General features: G+C 40.4%; 2 protein-coding genes across 3 annotated transcripts; one reads left to right on the top strand and one right to left on the bottom strand.

Moving 5' to 3' along the window:
- Window positions 737–5,476, bottom strand: LOC18788282 (putative calcium-transporting ATPase 13, plasma membrane-type). The gene has a single exon (XM_007225331.2). It carries the CDS (start codon window positions 4,946–4,948, stop codon window positions 1,859–1,861), a length of 3,090 nt encoding a protein of 1,029 aa, XP_007225393.1. The 5' UTR covers window positions 4,949–5,476; the 3' UTR covers window positions 737–1,858.
- LOC18791786 lies at window positions 18,229–21,842 on the top strand. 2 transcript variants are annotated; one of them, XM_020560424.1, is made up of 5 exons: window positions 18,229–18,521; window positions 18,609–18,668; window positions 18,756–18,953; window positions 19,060–19,269; window positions 19,488–21,842. In XM_020560424.1, the coding sequence occupies exons 2-5, from the start codon at window positions 18,626–18,628 to the stop codon at window positions 21,392–21,394; spliced, it is 2,358 nt and encodes a 785-aa protein (XP_020416013.1). In that variant the 5' UTR covers window positions 18,229–18,521; window positions 18,609–18,625; the 3' UTR covers window positions 21,395–21,842. The 2 variants fall into 2 exon arrangements, with proteins under 2 accessions (XP_020416013.1, XP_007224252.1); XM_007224190.2 differs by having other exon boundaries at window positions 18,229–18,668.

Below are 22,280 nucleotides of genomic sequence, written 5' to 3' on the forward strand. Positions count from 1 at the left end.
ATATGATACAATTATTATTTGTTTAAAATCTTTATTTCATTGTTAAAGGATAACTACAACATTGGGTTTTATAATTAATTTGTGCCTAGAGACTCCATGTGGGCAAAATATATAATAAACAATTCTTTTGTTTTTTAAATAATAAAAAATATAAAAATCAATGTTCCTCTCTCTCCTCCCAGCCCCCAGCCCACCCGACTTACCCAGCCAACAAGTGCAACCCAGATCTCCCCCACCCACTCCCCTTCACTGACGCATCTCCCACACCCACCCACGACACACCTCCCCCTAGTTTTTGCCTGTTTGTTTCTCCCTCCCCGGCCCCCAAAATTTTTTAAGGCTGTGGTGCTCAAAATTTGGATTTTGCATATACCGATCTCACTATTTCTCCAGTTGAAGATTAACTAACGGTTTGTGTAACGAAGGGAGCAAATTGTAGGGTTTCCGGATGTTTGTATATGTACTCGTAAATGTCTCTAAAATTAGGTATGAAGTTGAAAATGACCTCATAATTTAGGGGATTTTATGTAGCTTGTCCAAATAATTTTTAACTAGTTAAAAATAATTTTCGGTGCTGGGATTTGGACCAAGAAACTTGTTGGAATTTAGGAGGTGTGCGATGAGTGTTTGTGACGCTCCCATACCACTTGTTAGATTGTAAGTTGATTGTGAGTGGTGTTGCTATGATACCATTGTTGGTTTATGTGTGAAGAGGTTTAGAACAATAGGACAATAGTTGAACAAAGTGATTTTATTATATTTGAAGGAGAATGATACATAACTTGGTGTAGGCTAATTGGCCTCCTTCCTAACTTATATAGGCTTATTGGCCCTCTTTCTCTCTTAGCTTTATGAGCTTATTGGCTCCTCGGCATAGCTTTCAAACCCTAGCCACCCCTCTATGCTAGGGGAGGGGGAGGGAAGTTCACTGCCTTTCCTCCCCTCTCCTTCCTTCTCCTTTCTTATATCCTCTCATCCGCTTCCACGCTCTTTTCTCTTGCCTTCCTTTGAGGGTTTGGTTGTGCTCTCTCCTCTATTTTTTGTTGCCACAGATCTCCTTAAATCCCTCTCACCTTGTGTTGTCCTTTTGTTTTGCAGCTTTATCTTGATGTTATTTAGATTCTTTTTGCAGATTTGTGGGTTTTGTGTGGCTGCGGTTTTTTCCTAAACCTGGGATTCGACAGTAGTTTTCCTGTTTTCGTGGTGGCGACGACAACAACTCTACTTTCTGTCATCTCCGGTTGGTTTTGCCTCTTTTTTTGGGTTGTAATAATTATATCAAATCTCTTGTCAGTTGGGTGTTTTGTTTGTAGTTGAGTCTCTACTTGTATTTTTACTTGTGAGAGTTTAAAAGTTGTAGTGATATTGGTAGTTTTCGGCGCTGTTGCCCACATCTGATTTGTTTAAGCTTGTGGCTTTCAAGTGGAAATTTGTTTGGCTTTATGCCACTATTAGTGGAGATATACTTGTGTATTTCTCTGGAATAACTATGCGTGGTTACTGTGCTTCCATATTTGCATCAACCCTTTTTGGGTAGTTTATGCCCTTATGGCTGATGGTCTTGGTGCCTAAGTTCTGAATACGATTATCACTTACTCTCAAAAAAGAAGAGCATAATTTATTAAAGTTGTGTATTAAAATAGGGAATTCTGAAGATTAACTTACATTATCAACTATATGCTGAATCTATTTACATACAAAAACAATGTTGCAAATACTTACATTATCGACTGTATGCTGTGCAACAAAGTTTTAATTACAATACTTTAGAATAATAAAAGAATCCAATAAATTATCAAATAAAAGAATGCAAACCATGCCTGATGCATCCAGCCTGGGGGGATTCCTTCAAAATACTTCAACTGAAGTTCTTCTTATGTTTTTTCATCTTCAGATAGCTGAAAATGGGTTTCTCTGGTACAGGTATAGACTTGACAACCCAACCAATTGGCCAAGAAACAGCTGCAATTCCAATACATGCACCCCATTGCCCCCAATTCAACCTCTCTGTATCTGCAAACTTCTTGAGAAATTCCACCATCACCACCTGAAGCAGAATTGTCACTGCAATGATCCCCAGAAACAATTTGTTGGTGTGAATGCCCTTGAACACATTCTTCTTCTCAAGCTTCCTTGCATTGAACTCATTGAACACCTGGCACAGCACAAAAGTGTTGAAGATCAAGGTGTCCTTTACCTTGTCATCCACACCAAAGATTGATTTGCCTCTGAATTGCAGGGTCAGGAGGATTGCAATCTGGTACAGTGCTTGAGGCAAGAGGTTCCTCCACATGATGTTGGTGATGAGAGGCTCAGTCCTTCCCACTGGTTTCTTCTCCATGAGTTCTTTTGTGGGCTTCTCAGTGGCAAGAGCCAGAGCACCTAGTGTGTCCATGATCAAATTCACCCACAGCAATTGAACTGCTGTTAATGGGACTTCACCTGCTGAAACTGCTGCTACAAAGTTGATCACAAGAGCTGCAACATTGACAGTGAGCTGGAATTGGATGAACTTCTGGATGTTATTGTAAACACATCTTCCCCATTTCAAAACTGTGGCCACTGATGCAAAGTTGTCATCCATGATCACAATATCTGAGCTCTCTTTGGCAACTTCTGTGCCTTGAATTCCCATGGAAAGTCCTATATCAGCTTCTTTCAAAGCAGGTGCATCATTCGTGCCGTCACCTGTCACTGCAACCACATGGCCTTTCTGTTTCAAGCATTGCACCATTAGGAGCTTGTCAAATGGGGAGGACCTTGCCATTACACAGATTTTGTCCACCTTCAACATTCTCTCTTCCGGCGTGTAGTTGCGAAATTGCACACCTTCTACCACTGCTCCACTGAACATGTCCTGATTAGGCTTGAGTATCCCACATTCTGTGGCTATGGCTTTTGCAGTGAAAACATTGTCACCTGTGATCATTTTGACATTTACCCCTGCATATTGACAGTCTCCAACTGCTTCCTTCACCCCAGGACGGCATGGATCTTTAAGACCAACAAGTCCTAATAGAGTCAATCCATCTTCTTTTAGCAAAGCTTTGTGGTCTCGTTCATCCGCTTGCTCCTCTGCTGGAATTTCTTTATGTGCAAATGCAATGCATCTGAGGCTGCTAGCTGCCATACCTTGAATAATCTGCTCAAATCTCATTTTTGCATTGTCATCCATATTTATAACAAGTCCAGAGGAATTGTAGTAACTTGTGCACATTGCTAGTATCATCTCAGCAGCTCCTTTCCAATGTGCTTGAATTGTATTGTTGTCAGCCTTCCTCTTCATCAAAACCCCACTTCGTTTCTTCTGTGAATTGAAGGCCTCAACGTACAGAATGCTACAACTCTTCACCACTTTCTGCATATCCATCTTCGATCCATGTACCGCCCATGAAAGAATAGCCTTCTCAGTAGGACTGCCTGAGATTTCAATTTCTGAATCGGAACTAGGCCTGTATATGCTACCAGTTGTATTCAGAGCAACCCCTTCTTGGATCAAATTAAGAACATATGGAGATATGGATGAAAAAGCTTCCTCTGCCACGGGTTCTTCACCCAACCAAAACTTAGTCACCTTCATTTCATTCATGGTGAGAGTGCCTGTTTTGTCAGTACAAATGACGGTAGCAGAGCCCATGGTCTCACAAGCAGAGAGCTTCCTCACCATTGCTTTATCAACCATCATTCTCTTCATGGAATAAGCAAGAGTCAGAGTCACAGCTAAAGGCAAGCCTTCTGGAATTGCCACCACAACAATTGTAACTGCAGCTGCTACAATCTCAACGACCGCGTTTAATATGTCATCAACTTTGGTCTTGCTGCCATTATACTCCTGATTTCCATTCTCATCCTGTGTATTTCCTGTGAAGTATCTAACTAACAAGACAATGAGCACTAGAAAAGCAACAACCAAACCAACTTTACCAATTGATGAAGTTAGCTTGTTGAGGCGAGCTTGTAAAGGCGTCTGTTCATTCGTGTCACGGCTGATTTGGCTCATCATTTCACCCCAAGTTGTGTTCATGCCCACAGAAGTTACAAGCATCCGAGCGTAGCCATCAGCCACTTTGGTGCCAGAGAACAAGAATGGATTTTGGGGTTGATTTATTTCCACATGGTCACTTTCCCCCGTCATGCTTGATTCATCTACTTGTAATGAATGGCCATCAAGAAACAACCCGTCAGCTGGAACTTGATCTCCAATCTTCAAGCAAATGACATCGCCTACAACAATATCGAATATCGAAATCTGTTGGCGCCTGCCGCCTCTCACAGCTTCAATTTGGACATTGTCACTGACTTTTGATAACTTATCAAACTGCCTGTTCTGCCTGTAATTACTTACAGCCGACACAGAAATCACCAGAATGATTGCGATAAATATGCTTCCACCATCGATCCAGCCTTCATTAAGGCCATGCACTTTGATCCCGAGACCAAGAGAGAGTGCAGCACAGCCTGAGAGGATGATAATTGTGAGGTCTTTAAAAGCTTCCCAAACAAAATGGAAGAACCCTTTTGCTGGTGGCTTCATGTATGTGTTTGAGCCAAAGGCTTCAACTCTTTTGGCAATGTCTTGAGCATCACCATAGCCATGGATTCCATGCTCTGCATCAGTTTTGAGAGCTGATGCTATTTCTTCAACCCCTCCCAGCTCCCGGAGCTGGTTGAGGCTTCTCTCCTTGACAAGGTCAGTGAGGGTGGTTTGATCAATTTCAAACTCATTATCTGGCTCGACAGTAAGAGTGGCATAAGAGGGAGAGCGAGGTATTTTGGTGTTTGTGAATTTGGGTTTGGATAGAGAAGAAAGGTTGAAGGCTCTAGAGCAGTAGATGGTTGCAAAAGCAGAATGCCATTTTCTTTGGTGTTTGGTAAGAGTGCTTTTTTGAACAGCAAAAAGCAACGCAATTTCAATGCACCCAAGTTTCGCATGCAGGGTGGTCGACATGCTGCTGCTCAGCTCAATTGAAAACCGCAAAACTAAATAATGTGATGAAAACTAAGGCAGAGAGATGGAAAGACTATTGTGACCAACTGACTCGCAAGGAGTTATGGACACAAGATTGACAATTCTCAAGGAGAACTGAAAAGTAGAGAAAATGTTTTGGGGAATTTTTAAGGACTTAAATTGTTTATAGAATGCAATTGTAGTACGAGGATCACCACCTTGCATGAAGAGGCCTACTTATAATCTTCTTTTGGAAGAGGAAGACAATAAGAGCGTGTTTCTCATTGGAAGTTGTAGAGAAGACCAAAGAACTCACACGCACTAGCAGCAGGCTCCGGGAAACCACCCAGAAAAAAAGAAGAAAAAAGGACCGCATATGTCAGCTCTTATTTTGTATCCGTGTTGACAGCTAAATTTTTATTTTTGAAGCAGACATGGACAAATTAAATACATAAAAGGTATCTTCAGGCTCAATATATTATGTATCTTTTAAATGAAACAGTACGTGTTGAAGATGATAACTGCTGCTGCTGTGCTGGTACGCGTGCGCTTGTCGGTAAAAATGAAAGCTTCCAATATTAAGCGTGTATCAATAGGTGGGCTTGATATTTACAAACTATTTTCATTTTCTTAGCCGCAGCAACTAATTACGTACTGCACCCAGTGGGTTTATAATGCTGTAGCCTGTAGAGGTTTTTTGGTTTCAAAAGGAGGCTGAGTTTTGTTTTCAGACCTGATTCACCGAAAAATAAACGGTAGAGAAACTAACTGCTAAAGGAAACACATACACGTCACTCTGAGCCAAAGAAATCATGCGTCACTAAAAAGAAGTAAGTATGACGCCTTCAAAACTCCAATGTGAGTGGTTAAATGGATATTTTACGGCAAAGATTCAAATTGTGGACTTGACTCAAGTTAAAAGTCATGCACAAATTAATCGGTAAATTCTAATACATCTGAGCAGCAATGCAGTGGCATAAAATAAAACGCAAAGAAAAGAGCTCTTTAACTCCGACGGACGAAACAGGAAAACGTTAGGGAGATCATACTTAAAGACCATCTTGTGTATCACATTTCTAATAGATGTGGAACCAGTGGTGGTTTCAGGATTCGAAAGCCAACTAGGCAAAAGTTACATACTAAACTTGACGTTATGAGTGAATTTCATTAATAAACATTAAAAGACATACCTAGTCAGGGAGGACGTAATGAGTCTTACCCTCAAATGCATATTTATCCATAAATAAAAGTTCAACAAATACTAAAACTAAAACTAAAACTAAAACCAAAAATAAATGCAATGCAAAATAAAAGAACACTATTTTAAATCTAAAATTTAATCCTGCGAGGCGTAGAACTCTTAAATTCCTCAATTATCGATGCATTGTTGATATTATTAGCAAACTCTCTTTCATCCCTAATTAAACCCTACAATGCTCAAATTTAAATTAAAAATATAATTAAAGATATATAGAAAATAGAGGGAGAAAGAAGATGTTGATGTCAAGTAGCTAAGAGAGAGAAGGAAAGAGAAGATATGGAACTACCTAGATAGACAACTGTACGTAGAGTTTGCTTTTTATTTTAGGCTGGGCTTACAACATATGTGGGTATTTTTTATATTTTATATTTTAATTTTGGTTGGGCAGGCACCCATCCTGCCTTATGCATAGAACCACCCATGCATATATAGAACTCATTGTATTGGTGGGCTCCATCTTTATTAGAGAGATAATACATAATGTGATATAAATGTATTCTCCCTAGCATGACCTGGCCAAATAACACAGTAATTACATGCCACTTGTCTTCAATCCGCGTGAGGGGCGACGAACATGCAACATGTACCAAGCGCCAGATCCAAGAATTTCTCCATAATTAAGGTTTTGATGATGGTTCAACTAAATTTTAACTCCACAAGAGTCTTGGGGTCAACTTAAGTTTTAGTTCAATTTTTCGAACCAAATTGTTAACAACCTTCACCTGAAAGTGTGATAGAAAATACAAAGAATATATGGTGAGAAACTCCAATGGGAGTGGTCAATGGGTGTTCAACGACAAAGATTCAAAATGTTGACTCCAGGTGAAACTCATGCACAATTTAATCGGAAAATTCTAATACATTGTAGCAGCAAATGCAGTGGCATAAAATAAAACGCAAAGAAAAGACGTCCTTATCTCGGACGGACCAAATAACATTGCAATTACATGCAATGTAACTTGAGTGCTTGTGAAAGTGCAGGACGGGCAACGCGTTCCAACCGCCTGACTCAAGCATTTCTCTACTAAATTTGGAATCTACAAAAATCGTGGGGTCAACTTAACCTTTAGTTCAATTTCCTAAAAAAAATTGTAAACAACCTTCACCTGAAAGTGTGATAGAAAACACAGAATATATGGCGAGAAAGAATGGTACAAGTAAACTAATCTTGTGCTGCAAAAAAAGATGGCAGCATAAGCCTTATGCCTCCTCTTTCTGGCTATGCTTGATATTATTGATATTAGAATTTCATATATCTGGGTTTATGTGGAGAGGGAAACTTCCATTTGGTAATGGATATCTACTGTTTGAAGGCTCTAGAGCAGTAGATGGTTGCAAAAGCAGAATGCCATTTTCTTTTTTTCTTTTTCTTTTTTGTCAACTGAATGCCATTTTTTTTGTTGTTTGCCAAGAGTGCTTTTTTGAACAGCAAAAAGCAACCCAATTTCAATGCACCCCAGTTTTGCATGCAATGTGGTAGCCATGCTGCTTAATAATAGAAAATAAAAAACTTATGAGAATGTACTGAAAATTAAGGCGGAGAGATGAAAAGACTATTTTGACCAATTAACTAAGGAAGGAACTATTGATAAAAGAATTTGCGGTTGCCTTGGACGCGGCTACTCGAATTTATAGTTCCTTGAAAACTCTTTGGTGACTTGAGCGTGTGCCATATGAACACACAGAGCAAAGCCATTTGTTTTACGCGGTGTATAATTATGAAGGAGGTTCTTCGAAATGCATGCGCAGACGCTTTTTGTTGAAATTAACACACATTTGTATGCTAAAAAATATAGAAAAATCAAGAAGCTTGAACATGATGGATAGACATGTTTGTGCTAAAGAAATGTGTGGAGACATCTAGAATGCTTTGAGATGAGCCTAAACTATTGGAGAAGCTTACATATGTCGGAAAAACCCATGTGAAGAAATGAAGATTATTCTAGAGAAAGCCACATACTTGTGGCTGGTGTAAAGAGATCAACTCGGTGGAGAATGCCTATGTCGGCTACTCTCATTTATTCTTCTCTAATATAATAAAATTACTTTGTTTTAACTATTGTCTATTATTCGAAAACCCTTCACCACATTAACAAAAACAATGGTATCATAGTAATACTAATTTCTGTCCATCTATGAATTCAATGAAGGGCCAGTCTTGTGCGGAAGAATGAGAGATCAAATTAGCCAAAAGAAAAGATATGGGACCACTTGGATGGTCAACATGTGTATAGAGTTTGTTTTTTATTATTATTTTTTTTTTTTAATTTTGGACTAGGCTTATAATATATGTGAGTATTTTTTTTAATTTTTTTTTATTTGGGTTAAACGTGCACCCAATCTGCCCTATGCACATAACCACCCATGTGTAGAACTCATGGTATTAATAGACTCTACTTTTATTAAAGAGATGATACATAATGTGGTCTAAATGTATTGTATTCTCCCTAACATGACCGACCAAATAACACAATAATCACATGCCATTTGTCTTCAATCCGCGTGAGGGGCGACGAATATGTAACGTGTACCAAGCACCAAATCCAAAAATTTCTCCATAATTAAGGTTTTGCGCGGATGGTTCAACTAAATTTTAAGTCTTGGGGTCAACTTTAAGTTTTGGTTCAATTTTTCGTACCAAATTGTGAACAACCTTCACCTGTAAGTGTGACAGAAAACACAAAGAATATAAGGTGAGAACGAATGGTATAAGTAAACTACTCTTATTATGACATAAAGCAAGACTGGATTAAAATTCTAGGATTGGATTGGTCAGGACCAGTCAAGAATCCTGTCCATGATTTGGTGCAACACCATTCTGGACCAAACTATAAATAAATAAATAAATTTCGAAAATTATCAAAAAAATCTTCAGAACTTTGAAAGAGGGGAAGATTCTCATAAACCCAATCTAGGAGATGCAAAGATTCCATAACCCAGGAGATGCAAAGATTCTCATAAACCCAGTCTATCAGAATATTGAATTTCACACAAAAATCGTCAGATTAATATGAAGATTTTCACAGACAAGGAGAGAAAAAATCAAAGATAGGAGAAGATAGAGGATAAAGAATAGAAGAGAGGTGCGAGAATAGAGAAGAAGCAAATCACGCACGAACGAGAGGTTGAGGAAGACGAACGCGAGTTGAGGAACCCGAACAGATAACGAGCCAGAGGTTGAGAAACCCGCTGTTATTATAAAGACTAACGTCCAAGATCTATATCCAGTCTGTGGTGTGGATCTATATCAAATATGTGCGAATTTATTCGTCATCCTCCCTTGGTTTGATGGGGGCTGATTCAAGCGGTGGTGGTGATAGGGCATTATGTTTTGTTTGTTTCCGTGAGATTGTGGAATTTCTCTTTTCTTGGGAGAGTTTTTATTTCGTTATTTATGTTGATGTGTCTTACCAAAAACATGTTTTACTTTAAAGTTAAGCAGTTCGTGTTTGGTAAAAAAAAAAAATCTCAATTATTATAAAAGTAGTGACATTTTGACAGCAACTTTTAAAAGTAAGTTCTAGGTTGCTTTTAAAAGAAGCAGATTTAAGGACCCGCCCCGAATTTTCTCAAAACCCGAGACGAACCCTTTGGAATTCCTGACATCACCCCGATGTCAGGCCCACTTACTAAAAACCGAGACTTCCTGCCGAAATTTCGGCAGAGTCTCCCCTATAAATTGGACATTTCCCAAAATTTATACCTGCATGAAAACGCATTTAATATTCCCAACTGGCAGCATGCACAATATAATTTCATGCAAATTCTCATAAATGGCCTTCGACCTTCCAATAATTCTTAAACAACTACCAAGCCACACGTAGTTCTTCCCTAAAACCCAATTCCACACATCGGTGATACCTTATTTCCTTTCTCTGCATTTCACATATTCTCCCCATACGCTGGTACAACCAACGCCACGTATGGGGCCTGTCAACACGCCGGATAACCTACGCCACGTGCGACCATGCCATACTATCATTATATCTCCCCATACGCCGGTACAACCAACGCCACGTATGGGGCCTGTCCCAACGCCGGATAACCTACGCCACGCGGGACCTCAATATCATATCACAAATCTCCCCATACGCCGGTACAACCAACGCCACGTATGGGGTCTGTCGACACGCCGGATAACCTACGCCACGTGCGACCTCAACTCAATATCACAATAGCTCCCCATACGCCGGTACAACCAACGCCACGTATGGGGCCTGTTCCAATGCCGGATAACCTACGCCACGCGGGACCTAACTTTCACTTGGTGGTGCTTGCAGTGAATCCAAAATCTGGGGAGGTACCTAAAGTAGTGCGTATAGCACTCCAAACTGACATTCTAGACTCTGTTGTACCCTTGTACAACCATATATAATTATAGTTATATAAATTAATTTTAATATTGTGTAACCCTCCACAATCATCTAGCACCCGATAATCCCCCCTAGAAAGGTGAGATTACGCCGGGAGACTCACGGTCAACCAAGGGTCAAACTATTCTAACCCTGGTCAACCGGACCTGCAGAACCCACGACTTCCAATTTTGGATCCGAAAGTCCCTATGGGTTTTACCAGGTATAGGACACTTGTCCTGCAAGTTTGGTTCAGATCGGACGGTCGGATTTCTCACGATCGCACGATCTGACACTTAATATAAAATATAAACTTAAAATTATTATTCGGAACATCCGGGGCTCCGATTCACGATCCGTGAATTCCTACACGATCCTAGAAATACCTAGATTAACATATATTAAATTTGGGACCATCCGACGGTCCCAACCTATCGAACCCGGATAACGCATAATATGCGATTATCCATTCGATAGTCAAACGACGTCCGAATTGAGATCCGCGAAATCCTACACACTCGTGACGGCACGAGGATCTCAAAACTGCCCAGAGTCACTCCACCACCCTCGCCCACGCGCTGCCACACGCGCGGGCAGATCGGGTGTCCAAAGCGATTATGGTTCGTCGAAAAATCTCGGAACCAAGACTCCAAACTCCTATCCTAGGTAAAACACCTCATTTGGAGTCACTTTTGTTCTTGGACCTACCCCAAAAAGTGGCCGGAAATGGCCGATCACGGCGGCCGAAGTTCGGCCGATTTTCAATTCGAAAATCGAATTGCCTACGCTACGAATCGATCTAATCCTACCCAACAGGCAGCTAGAGCATTAAAAATAGGTGAGAAACCATACCCTTGTTCGTCGGATTTGGTGGCCGGAGGAGGGAGATCGACGGCGGCGAAGATCGGACGACGCCGGCCGCTTCTCCTCCCATTTTCCGGCGAAACCACGGCAGCTGGAGACGGGAGACGGCTGGGGCTGGAAGAGGACGACGCCCCGGTCATTTTGGTACCGGCCCCGTCCACAGCCGTGGCCGGTGGCCGGAGTTGCGAGGAGAGAGAGAGAGAGAGCTGACGGGAGAGAGGGAGAGGTCGCGGGAGAGAGAGAGAGAGAGAGAGAGAGAGAAAAAAAAACCAGATTTTTATAAAAAAATCCCATTTTGAAATATTTACGATTGTGCCACTGGACTTCTTTTGACCATATCTCTCTCGTTACAACTCCGATTCGAGCCCACTACGTGTCTATGAACTCGTCTCAGTACGACCTATCCAAAAATACTAGTCACTGCCCCAAGCTCTCTCCGGTTAAAAATATGACTAAAATACCCTTAAATAATTAAATAAGGGTTAAATTTGGAGAAATTTGGGGTCGGGGTGTTACAGACTACCCCCCTTATAAAAATTTCGTCCTCGAAATTTCCTACCTGTCACTCGAAGGGTTATGAGCATTGGGGCCTGCAACTGCCACTTGGGTTCCCCCAGCGCTCCCCTTGAAAGCTAGACGCTTCCATTTGTGATTTGATTCTCTTCTAGCTGTTCTACTAAAAGAGGATCCGCATTCCTTGACTTATTGATATTTTCCTTCTTTCTTTAGAATCGATAAGCAACATTGCCAACACGATTCCTTGAGAGGAAAGTCAGAAAGGATCATTTTTACCGAATTGTAATCATCATCGATCTCTCTCGACCATGATCCATTTCTGATTCCAATAAGAGGTCTCTACTCCGACGTGCTCACAAGAGATGAGACCCCAAAGTACTCTCCATCTCCGTAGGTAGGAGTACTCAATCCATCTGGGTCTCATCCTTGGATTTGACCACAGTATTCCTACCACACACGAGCCTCTTTCTGTAAGAGACACTTGTGATTTCGATTATACCAACGCCACCCTTCAGACCCTGGATCCCTTGATCCAATGTCGGGGAGTTGCTCGTCCCAGAGAGAGGTTATGCTCTTAGGATCTTCGACTCGGTGCTCTAGGCACACAATCGAAAATTAGCAACATGTTCAGGCAATGGAGGATCCCTAGAAGTAGGTTGATCCACTCCCTACCTCCCGCTTATGCGGACCCAACGGACAACTTTGTCATAGGGACATCCAACTGTACCATACGTACAGGTGTTACCCTATGCAAACTTTCGGCTTCTATTCGCAATCTTCCGGAACTTCTGAAACAACCACTGTCTGTGGTAAAGCTCCAGCCCTTCCTATACTCTGGCGGCCTATGTATCTTTCCTCTGTGAAATAATTTGACTTTTGTGACGTCCTCAACGTCGCAAATGTGCCATTCCGAGATGGTACCCATTTTGATCCCCACAATTTAAGGATGCACATGAAGTGCAGGGTCCACAGGGAATTGAACCTAGAGCTCTGATACCAACTTTAAGGACCCGCCCCGAATTTTCTCAAAACCCGAGACGAACCCTTTGGAATTCCTGACATCACCCCGATGCCAGGCCCACTTACTAAAAACCGAGACTTCCTGCCGAAATTTCGGCAGAGTCTCCCCTATAAATTGGACATTTCCCAAAATTTATACCTGCATGAAAACGCATTTAATATTCCCAACTAGCAGCATGCACAATATAATTTCATGCAAATTCTCATAAATGGCCTTCGGCCTTCCAATAATTCTTAAACAACTACCAAACAATTCAAATACCAAATATGACTAATATTTAGTCTGCGGCTGCACCTAATAACCTTAGACTGCCTACGTACCCTCTTTGAGGGATCAAGCCACACGTAGTTCTTCCCTAAAACCCAATTCCACACATCGGTGATACCTTATTTCCTTTCTCTGCATTTCACATATTCTCCCCATACGCTGGTACAACCAATGCCACGTATGGGGCCTGTCAACACGCCGGATAACCTACGCCACGTGCGACCATGCCATACTATCATTATATCTCCCCATACGCCGGTACAACCAACGCTACGTATGGGGCCTGTCCCAACGCCGGATAACCTACGCCACGCGGGACCTCAATATCATATCACAAATCTCCCCATACGCCGGTACAACCAACGCCACGTATGGGGTCTGTCGACACGCCGGATAACCTACGCCACGTGCGACCTCAACTCAATATCACAATAGCTCCCCATACGCCGGTACAACCAACGCCACGTATGGGGCCTGTCCCAATGCCGGATAACCTACGCCACGCGGGACCTAACTTTCACTTGGTGGTGCTTGCAGTGAATCCAAAATCTGGGGAGGTACCTAAAGTAGTGCGTATAGCACTCCAAACTGACATTCTAGACTCTGTTGTACCCTTGTACAACCATATATAATTATAGTTATATAAATTAATTTTAATATTGTGTAACCCTCCACAATCATCTAGCACCCGATAATCCCCCCTAGAAAGGTGAGATTACGCCGGGAGACTCGCGGTCAACCAAGGGTCAAACTATTCTAACCCTGGTCAACCGGACCAGCAGAACCCACGACTTCCAATTTCGGATCCGAAAGTCCCTATGGGTTCTACCAGGTATAGGACACTTGTCCTGCAAGTTTGGTTCAGATCGGACGGTCGGATTTCTCACGATCGCACGATCTGACGGTTAATATAAAATATAAACTTAAAATTATTATTCGGAACATCCGGGGCTCCGATTCATGATCCGTGAATTCCTACACGATCCTAGAAATACCTAGATTAACATATATTAAATTTGGGACCATCCGACGGTCACAACCTATCGAACCCGGATAACGCATAATATGCGATTATCCGTTCGATAGTCAAACGACGTCCGAATTGAGATCCGCGAAATCCTACACACTCGTGACGGCACGAGGATCTCAAAACTGCCCAGAGTCACTCCACCACCCTCGCCCACACTCTGCCACACGCGCGGGCAGATCGGGTGTCCAAAGTAATTATGGTTCGTCGAAAAATCTCGGAACCAAGACTCCAAACTCCTATCCTAGGTAAAACACCTCATTTGGAGTCACTTTTATTCTTGGACCTACCCCAAAAAGTGGCCGGAAATGGCCGATCATGGCGGCCAAAGTTCGGCCGATTTTCAATTCGAAAATCGAATTGCCTACGCTACGAATCGATCTAATCCTACCCAACAGGCAGCTAGAGCATGAAAAATAGGTGAGAAACCATACCTTGTTCGTCGGATTTGGTGGCCGGAGGAGGGAGATCGACGGCGGCGAAGATCGGACGACGCCGGCCGCTTCTCCTCCATTTTCCGGCGAAACCATGGCGGCTGGAGGCGGGAGACGGCTGGGGCTGGAAGAGGACGACGCCCCGGTCATTTTGGTACCGGCCCCGTCCACAGCCGTGGCCGGTGGCCGGAGTTGCGAGGAGAGAGAGAGAGAGAGAGAGCTGACGGGAGAGAGGGAGAGGTCGCGGGAGAGAGAGAGAGAGAGAGAGAGAGAGAGAGAGAGAGAGAGAGAGATAGAGAAAAAAACCAGATTTTTATAAAAAAAATCCCATTTCGAAATATTTACGATTGTGCCACTGGACTTCTTTTGACCATATCTCTCTCGTTACAACTCCGATTCGAGCCCACTACGTGTCTATGAACTCGTCTCAGTACGACCTATCCAAAAATACTAGTCACTGCCCCAAGCTCTCTCCGGTTAAAAATATGACTAAAATACCCTTAAATAATTAAATAATTAAATAAGGGTTAAATTTGGAGAAATTTGGGGTCGGGGTGTTACAGCAGAGACAAGCCTTTAATAAAATTTTTTAATTCCCAAAATACCATCATTCATTTTTAAAATTGACAGCACATCCACCTCCACATCCAACTTTACCACCTCCACCTCCACCTCCATCTCAATAACTGTCATCCCCACCACCTCCACCTTCATCACCACCACTTCACCACCTCCACCGCCACAACCACCAACAACACCACCACATCCTCCTCAGCCACCACCACCACAACCACCACCTCTTCCTCCTCCATCTCCACCACCCCCACCACCACCACCACCTCCACCTCCACCTCCACAACCTCCATCCCCACCACCACCTCCTCCTCCACCTCCATCTCTACCTCCACCACCACCTCTTTCACTACCATCTTCACCTCCATCTCTTTCACATAATTAGAGCATAACACTTTCAACATCATATATATTTGAATCATTATTCACAATTACAACAGTTTTATATTAAAATTTACCAAACGGTTTTGACACTGCTTTTTGTATTAACAACACTTTAAAAGAATTATTTACCAAATATGAAGATTCTTTACTTTATAGCTAACTAGCCTCTCTGCACGCGCTTCTGCGCTTGCGAGAGGTTTTTTTAAAAAAATAAGTAAATTTATTTTAGAATTAAAAAAGATAATGGGTAGTTGTATTCCATAAAAATAGGATCCATTACCTGCTTTTTCTTTTTCTTTAAATTTTTTTAAATATGAAAAAGTGTGAATTTACCATATTATCCTCATTTAATTAATAATTTGAATTCTTAATGTTTGCATTAACCAAGGGCGTTTTCTGGAATGTTTCACCATTCTCTGCCTTTTGCTTTATATATAAGAAGATTACTTTCAAAACAAAGCACAAACAACTTTTTTTTTAAAGTGACAACAATCCCAAACTAACGCATAGTCTTTTCATCCTATAACTTACCGGTAGTGTTCTCCATTTAACAGGCTTTCCATTTTCCAAAAGCCCTACGTAACCTTCTTTGATTCTTTTTTATATATATTGTTTTTTCCTGAAAAAGAGAAAAATTGTCCCCTAGTTTTAAGGGAAAGTGGGTGCTGAATTTTTTTCTCAAATCTTTTTCACATTTAAAAAAAAAAATTATATGTTTCTCGTTGAATGAATTGTTTTTTGTAATTGAAATTTTCATTAAATAAAATCATAGTATTTGTAACTTTCACCTTAACTTTCTTCTTTTATATACATCGAAGATTCCTGTGCAAAGAGTTTTTCTAACATTAGAATATTTATTTATTTTAATTATACATTATTATTCTCAAATTATACTTTTTTTTATTTTTTATAATAATTTTAGCCTTTATTTAAAATACTTTTTTGAACAAAAATTAACAAAAATATACTTGAAAAATAACTCACATATTATTATTCTCAAATTGTCATACCAGATATGTTTTCACTGTTTTTATTTTCTAAAAATGTAAATTCGTTTTCTCCTATTCATTCTCAAAAAATATTCTCAAAACATATTATCCGAAAATGTAACCGAACAGTCCATAAATATCTAACATTATTTTTTTGTTTTCTATATCAAAATCAGTCCTCATTTTTAAGTCTACCCAGCCTGAAGACGTAGTGAACTAATGGGCTTAAAAGTTTGACGTAAATCTTATGGGCGAGAAACACATGACCCACTTGCAAGAGACAACGCAAGGGCACACCATTTGGTCATGGCGGAAATTCTAAAAAGGAAAAAAAAAATATAATTAATTTTTTTTATACAAGCGATATTTGGGGAGGGGGTTTCTCACATACACACTACCAAGGTGCCATTAGAGTTCGAACTTGAGATCACTAGTCTGCAAGTCAATGCCCTTTTCCACTGTGCTAGGCCTCATTGGCACCCAAAAAAAACATATATCTAGGTTGAGGAAAACTCCCATTTTAACACTAAGAATATATCTTCCGTGAAGTAAACTTTGTATCGATGTCGTGGCGGATCAAAGACATCGATTCCCATGTCGCTAATCTATCCTACTAAAAAATATTTATCACAAACAATGGGATTTGGCAGAAAAATAAATAGGGAAAAGGAAGGTGACACAGATGGCTGCAATATGGTATAATCATTCCAATGGCTAATATTTTGGTGAAAAGTGAGTAGGGTGGATTTCCACCAATTCTTCATTCCATTCCTCCAAATGAGAAAAAGAGTGGAGGGTCCAATGTCTTCGATGTTGCTTGCTTTTAAGCATGTAGAAAGGTAAGAGAGTTCCCAAAAACAATTCAATAGCTATCATGAGTTGATGACCACAGCCTCAAAAGTATGTGCTCTTACCCAACTTGGCCTTTGCATATGGAAAGAAAGCTTTAAGATCAAGAAATCTTGAAAGTACAGCCCCACATAAAAAGCCTTATCAAAACCCATTAAATATTTCTTTCATTCCTTCCTATGGTAGAAAGCATATTTCCATCAGCAACCAATGCAAACCTAAATTTGGCCAATCAGCACCATACATGTGGCTCATGCCAGTCAGTCAGAAATAAGTGTCCTTCACTTGCAATCATTTTCCCTATCTGAAAGTTCACATCCAATAATGGACACTATAATGGACGCTACTTGTAGTTGTAGCCGATAAAATTCTTTACAAAATTACATGTCTAAAAATTCACTTAAAAAGATACAGAGTTAGGATGAATATAAGACGAGCTGTAAACTTAAAATAAATTTAGATGCACATTGTTAATTGTAATATAGTAATAGTGTTGTGTTTCTAGAAAACACAACAATAAGCCGCATGATGTACCCCATCCGGGATTTGAGCAACACTACATGCCATTTAAACGCCTCTTGTTTGTCTGCACGGCGCATGTAGAAAAATGGCTGCTTAAAAAGGCTAGCTAGAGTGACCTTATATATAGTCCTTTTAATATACAATTAGCATATGCGGCACAACATAATCATATGGGCAGGTTACTAAAAGGCTGGTTTACAAGTCATATTGAATACCCGACCATTAACTTTGTTTCGTTAGCAATGTCTGGATGCTTTCTAAGTTTAAAATTCATGGCTAAAGAATGTCAATGTCGGCTAAAAAGGAAAAGAGGATGAGAAGTTAGATGTTGCACAGCTTTTATAGTACTGATAGATCTGTTTAGCTGACAGATGACCCAAGTGAGGCTTTTGCTTCAAGAAAAATAACTGAAGCAGTGCCCATTTTAATCAAGTGCAACACCCTGGCAGCTTATGAGAAAGAAAGCTCTTCTTAAATGTTTATAGCTGTTTACATCTGAATGCATCATCCCATGGTATCAGAATTTAGACTCAGATTTTGAATATACTGCTCGCTATCCGAAAGACTCAGATTTTGAATCTCTGCATTGCTTAAACTGCAGGATTTGGTTAGTTGATCATGGGAAATGAGATGGGGAACTACAACACATCAGGTTTGAGAGGTATGGAATTTTTTACCAGCTGTGTATTTTTCTTTTTAGTATATGTGCAAATATCATAAAGCTGTTTGCAATTGCAATCTCCTGCAGATGAAGAGAACTCTGCAGTTGAAGTTGGCGAAAAGTCTTTGGTAGGAACTGCTAATGGAAATGACATAAAAGAAGAAAATGAAATAGTACCTGCAGCTGAAGGAAAATATTTTCATGAAAAAGTTACTAACTTGGCTTCTGATGATCCAGAGGGAATAGAAGATCCTTGTGTTGATTACCAGACATCAAACAGAACTGGTTAGCTGTTTTCTTAATTGGGCAACTTATACCTGAATTGATGAAAGCACTTATATCTTGATTACTAGAAGTTATTGTCCCTTAACATTTGGCCTTCTGTCCATAGAGCAAGAAGTTACTGAAGTTCATCCTCTTTCTGAATCTTCAAAAGTTAGACCGGAAACGAATGAAGCGGGTGAAGGAGACAGTAAAATGGAACTGGCTACATCATTGAATGATTCAGGACATGATAACCCAATAGAGAAGAAAATGGAGGAGACTGATCCGCAAGGAACAATCAAACAACAATTTGAGAAGCAGGCTTCTTTCAAGAAAGGTATGCTACCTTCAAGCTGTTGCATGTTGCCATTGTACTAGTTGTATAGAGTCTTAAATACTTCTGTCATTATTGTCTTAGTACATTAAGTTTTGAATTATTTCTTCACTTCTTCTTTAACTTTTGTTCTGTTTAGTATGAGTTATATATTACTGTTTACACAAATGAAAGAAAAATCCCACCATAATAAAACCTTTATATGGTGTAAACTGCAACAGAGGAAGAGGGAGCAATATCTACATCACATGATCCAGAACCTACAGAATCTATACATTTAGAGTTGAATCAACATGAATTGGCTACAATTCATCCTGATGACCAATCTGTAGATGACGGTGGATCTTTACAAGGGAATGAAGACTGTCTAGGATCAAGTTTGATTTCTGCTTTTGAGGTGAAAAGTCATCTCTCAGACACTGAGGCATTGAAAAATATGGATGAAAGTGTTGATTCTAACACAGATCCAGCTATGGAGAAGGAAAGGGATGACTTATTACTGGAGCAAAAGGCATCCCAAGAACAATTAGAGTCATCTGAAGAGAAGATTGAAACTAAAGATGGAGATAAGTTTGAAAATGGATTGACCACCATAACAATAATAGCATCCAATGGTCTGAGTGGCTTAGGAAATGAAATTGATGGGGAGCTTCCAACTGAGATGAATTTTTTTAAAAATGATTGCTCAGAATCAGAACCAGAAGTCATTCCAGTGACTAACTCACCAAATTCTCATCTAGAAGTTCCAGAACCAGAAGACAAATGCATAATTCTTAAAGAGGAAACTAGACCAATCGAAAAAGAGTCAGAAAATGGAGAACACAACCATGATGATAACCCAATCCAAACTTGTGGAGAGTCAGTGATAGAATCAGAATCCTTCAAGTCAAGTGAGCCTCAGTTTGAAGCTGCCAAGATCGGGTCTATACATGAGAACAGCGAAAAGATAAGCGTATTTAATCCTTTAAGCGACAAGGATTGTCAAACTGAGGAGACAAGGGTTGCTGAGAATGGTCACCTAGTTGTCATGTGTGTTAACAACCAAAATGAGGCTTCTGAGGACCACTTCCTGGACTCAGATGCAAAAGTTGAGGTGGTTCCGGAACTTGGAACGGTTCCACCTGAGTTAACTATCCCACATTGCAACCACAAGGAAGAGGAATCAACAGAGAAGAGAGCTGTTCAACAAAATGGGGTTAACACAGAGCCATTGTTTGCAATTGAAGTAGGAGGAACAGAAACAACAGAACAGTTTCTGTCTCTACAACTTCCAGTTGATCAAGCAAAAGTTCTGCCCCGTAAAAGTGTATGTGGATATGGAACTGTTCAAAGCACCAATGACTCGATCCTAAATTTGAAGCAAGAGAGTCGCAGTGAGTTCCTTGCTACTGAAGCTTCCACTGGTGATTGCACAAACTGGATAGCCGAAGCATTAGCCTCCATGAACAAGTTGGCACTTGATATTCCTGGTCAACATGTTACACAACATACTGAAGCACTTCAAGCAGCGGCAGAGACTAAAATTTCAGCCAACCATTCAAGTGAACCATGTGCAAAAGTTGAAGCATCCGAATCTGCAAGCTGTGGTTCTGAAACACAAGAAAGTATGGGAAGGTACAGCACTGAATCAGATGCTGATAACTTGAACGTTCGTGGTCGGATACAAAAATCTCCAAGCTTCAGCCTTGATCTCAAAAATGAAGCAAGGACTGAAGAATCAGATTGTACTCCTTTGCTGTATCATGATAAGGCTGCAATGGAAGGCTCACCATGCCACGGTGATGATGTTAGTCTCGGAAACCTTATGAAGCACACCAGCTATGAGCCAGACCTGCCACAGTACCAAGCAATGCCAGTGGAAGAGAAAATCATTACACTGGAAAGAGGTGACTCAGACAAGTCAAAGACTCCATTCATAGGATTCTTGAAGGAAGAGGAAGAAGCCCGTATTGTTGTTACACCACATATACATGATAAGCATTCAGCTACTCAAAATTCAACCAAGAATCTGTTGGCCTCACATGCTAAAGAAGCTACTCCAACTACTTCATCAAAAGGTAAAGAGAAGCGCAGGCACCGGTCTTCTCTCTTTACCAACTGCATGTGTTGTGCAACTGTGATTAACTGAATGCCTCTCAATTCATCTGTTTTGAATATATTGTTTTGTTTGATTTTCTTTATTATTGAAGTTTTCTGGGAAATGGAGTTTTGATGATGAGGAGAGAAAGACTGTTGTTTTGCTTGGTTATAGTATATTTGATTTTGAGAAGCCAAGAAAGAGTGAGTATGACTTTTTGCAACCATGACAGCCACCCCATTGTTTGTGTTGTTTCCATTTGTTCCATTTGTTTCTCTCCTTTACTTCTTTGTCTTAAACTTACCATACTTTGTGATGTAAGTTACCCTTGATGTAATTCCAACTATTTATTTGAATGATACAATTATTTTGTAAGGTGTGTTGGGGGTGAATTGTATTAAATGCTACTTTTGATTGTAATATCTGTTTATTCATATCCATATAATACAATGATATTGAAGGTGCTATGGCTTAAATACGAAGTGTTCATTTTTATCAACTTTTGAGATTAAGTGATTGTCTAACTAATGGAGAAGTATGTGGAAGGTGCTTTCATAAGTGATTATTGCCCTATCCAGAATCACTCTCAAATGAGCCAAACTGTTAGCCAAAGAGATGGTATGAGTCAAACTATCTTTTTAGCATTATTATCACTATTTTACTGATACAAAGAGATGGTGTGAGTCAAACTGTTATCTCAACCATCAAAACTCTCTACCATGAGGAACATGCTGCATGAACAAAACAATTATTCAGGAACTTTTACTCATGCTCATTTTAAATTCTGAAGTTTAATAGGGTTATGATTGGCCTAAGTAAACTCAGGCCTGGTCATTGAGGCAGACTAGTCCAGACAGATATATGAGCTAGCCCAACCTTATGCTTCACATGAGACCAGGCTAGCCAATTGGGCCCACCAGACCTAAATTGAATTGGC

Source organism: Prunus persica, chromosome G1, assembly GCF_000346465.2.
Source record: "Prunus persica cultivar Lovell chromosome G1, Prunus_persica_NCBIv2, whole genome shotgun sequence".
NCBI classification, from domain to species: Eukaryota; Viridiplantae; Streptophyta; class Magnoliopsida; order Rosales; family Rosaceae; genus Prunus; species Prunus persica.

Bases quoted from the DNA above. Each gene is read 5' to 3' on its own strand.
- LOC18788282 (XM_007225331.2), bottom strand. From the start codon at position 4,948: ATGTCGACCACCCTGCATGCGAAACTTGGGTGCATTGAAATTGCGTTG.
- LOC18791786 (XM_007224190.2), top strand. From the start codon at position 18,626: ATGGGAAATGAGATGGGGAACTACAACACATCAGGTTTGAGAG. The intron at 18,669-18,755 runs GTATGGAATTTT...AATCTCCTGCAG, and splicing joins CAACACATCAGGTTTGAGAG to ATGAAGAGAACTCTGCAGTT. The intron at 19,270-19,487 runs GTATGCTACCTT...AAACTGCAACAG, and splicing joins GCAGGCTTCTTTCAAGAAAG to AGGAAGAGGGAGCAATATCT.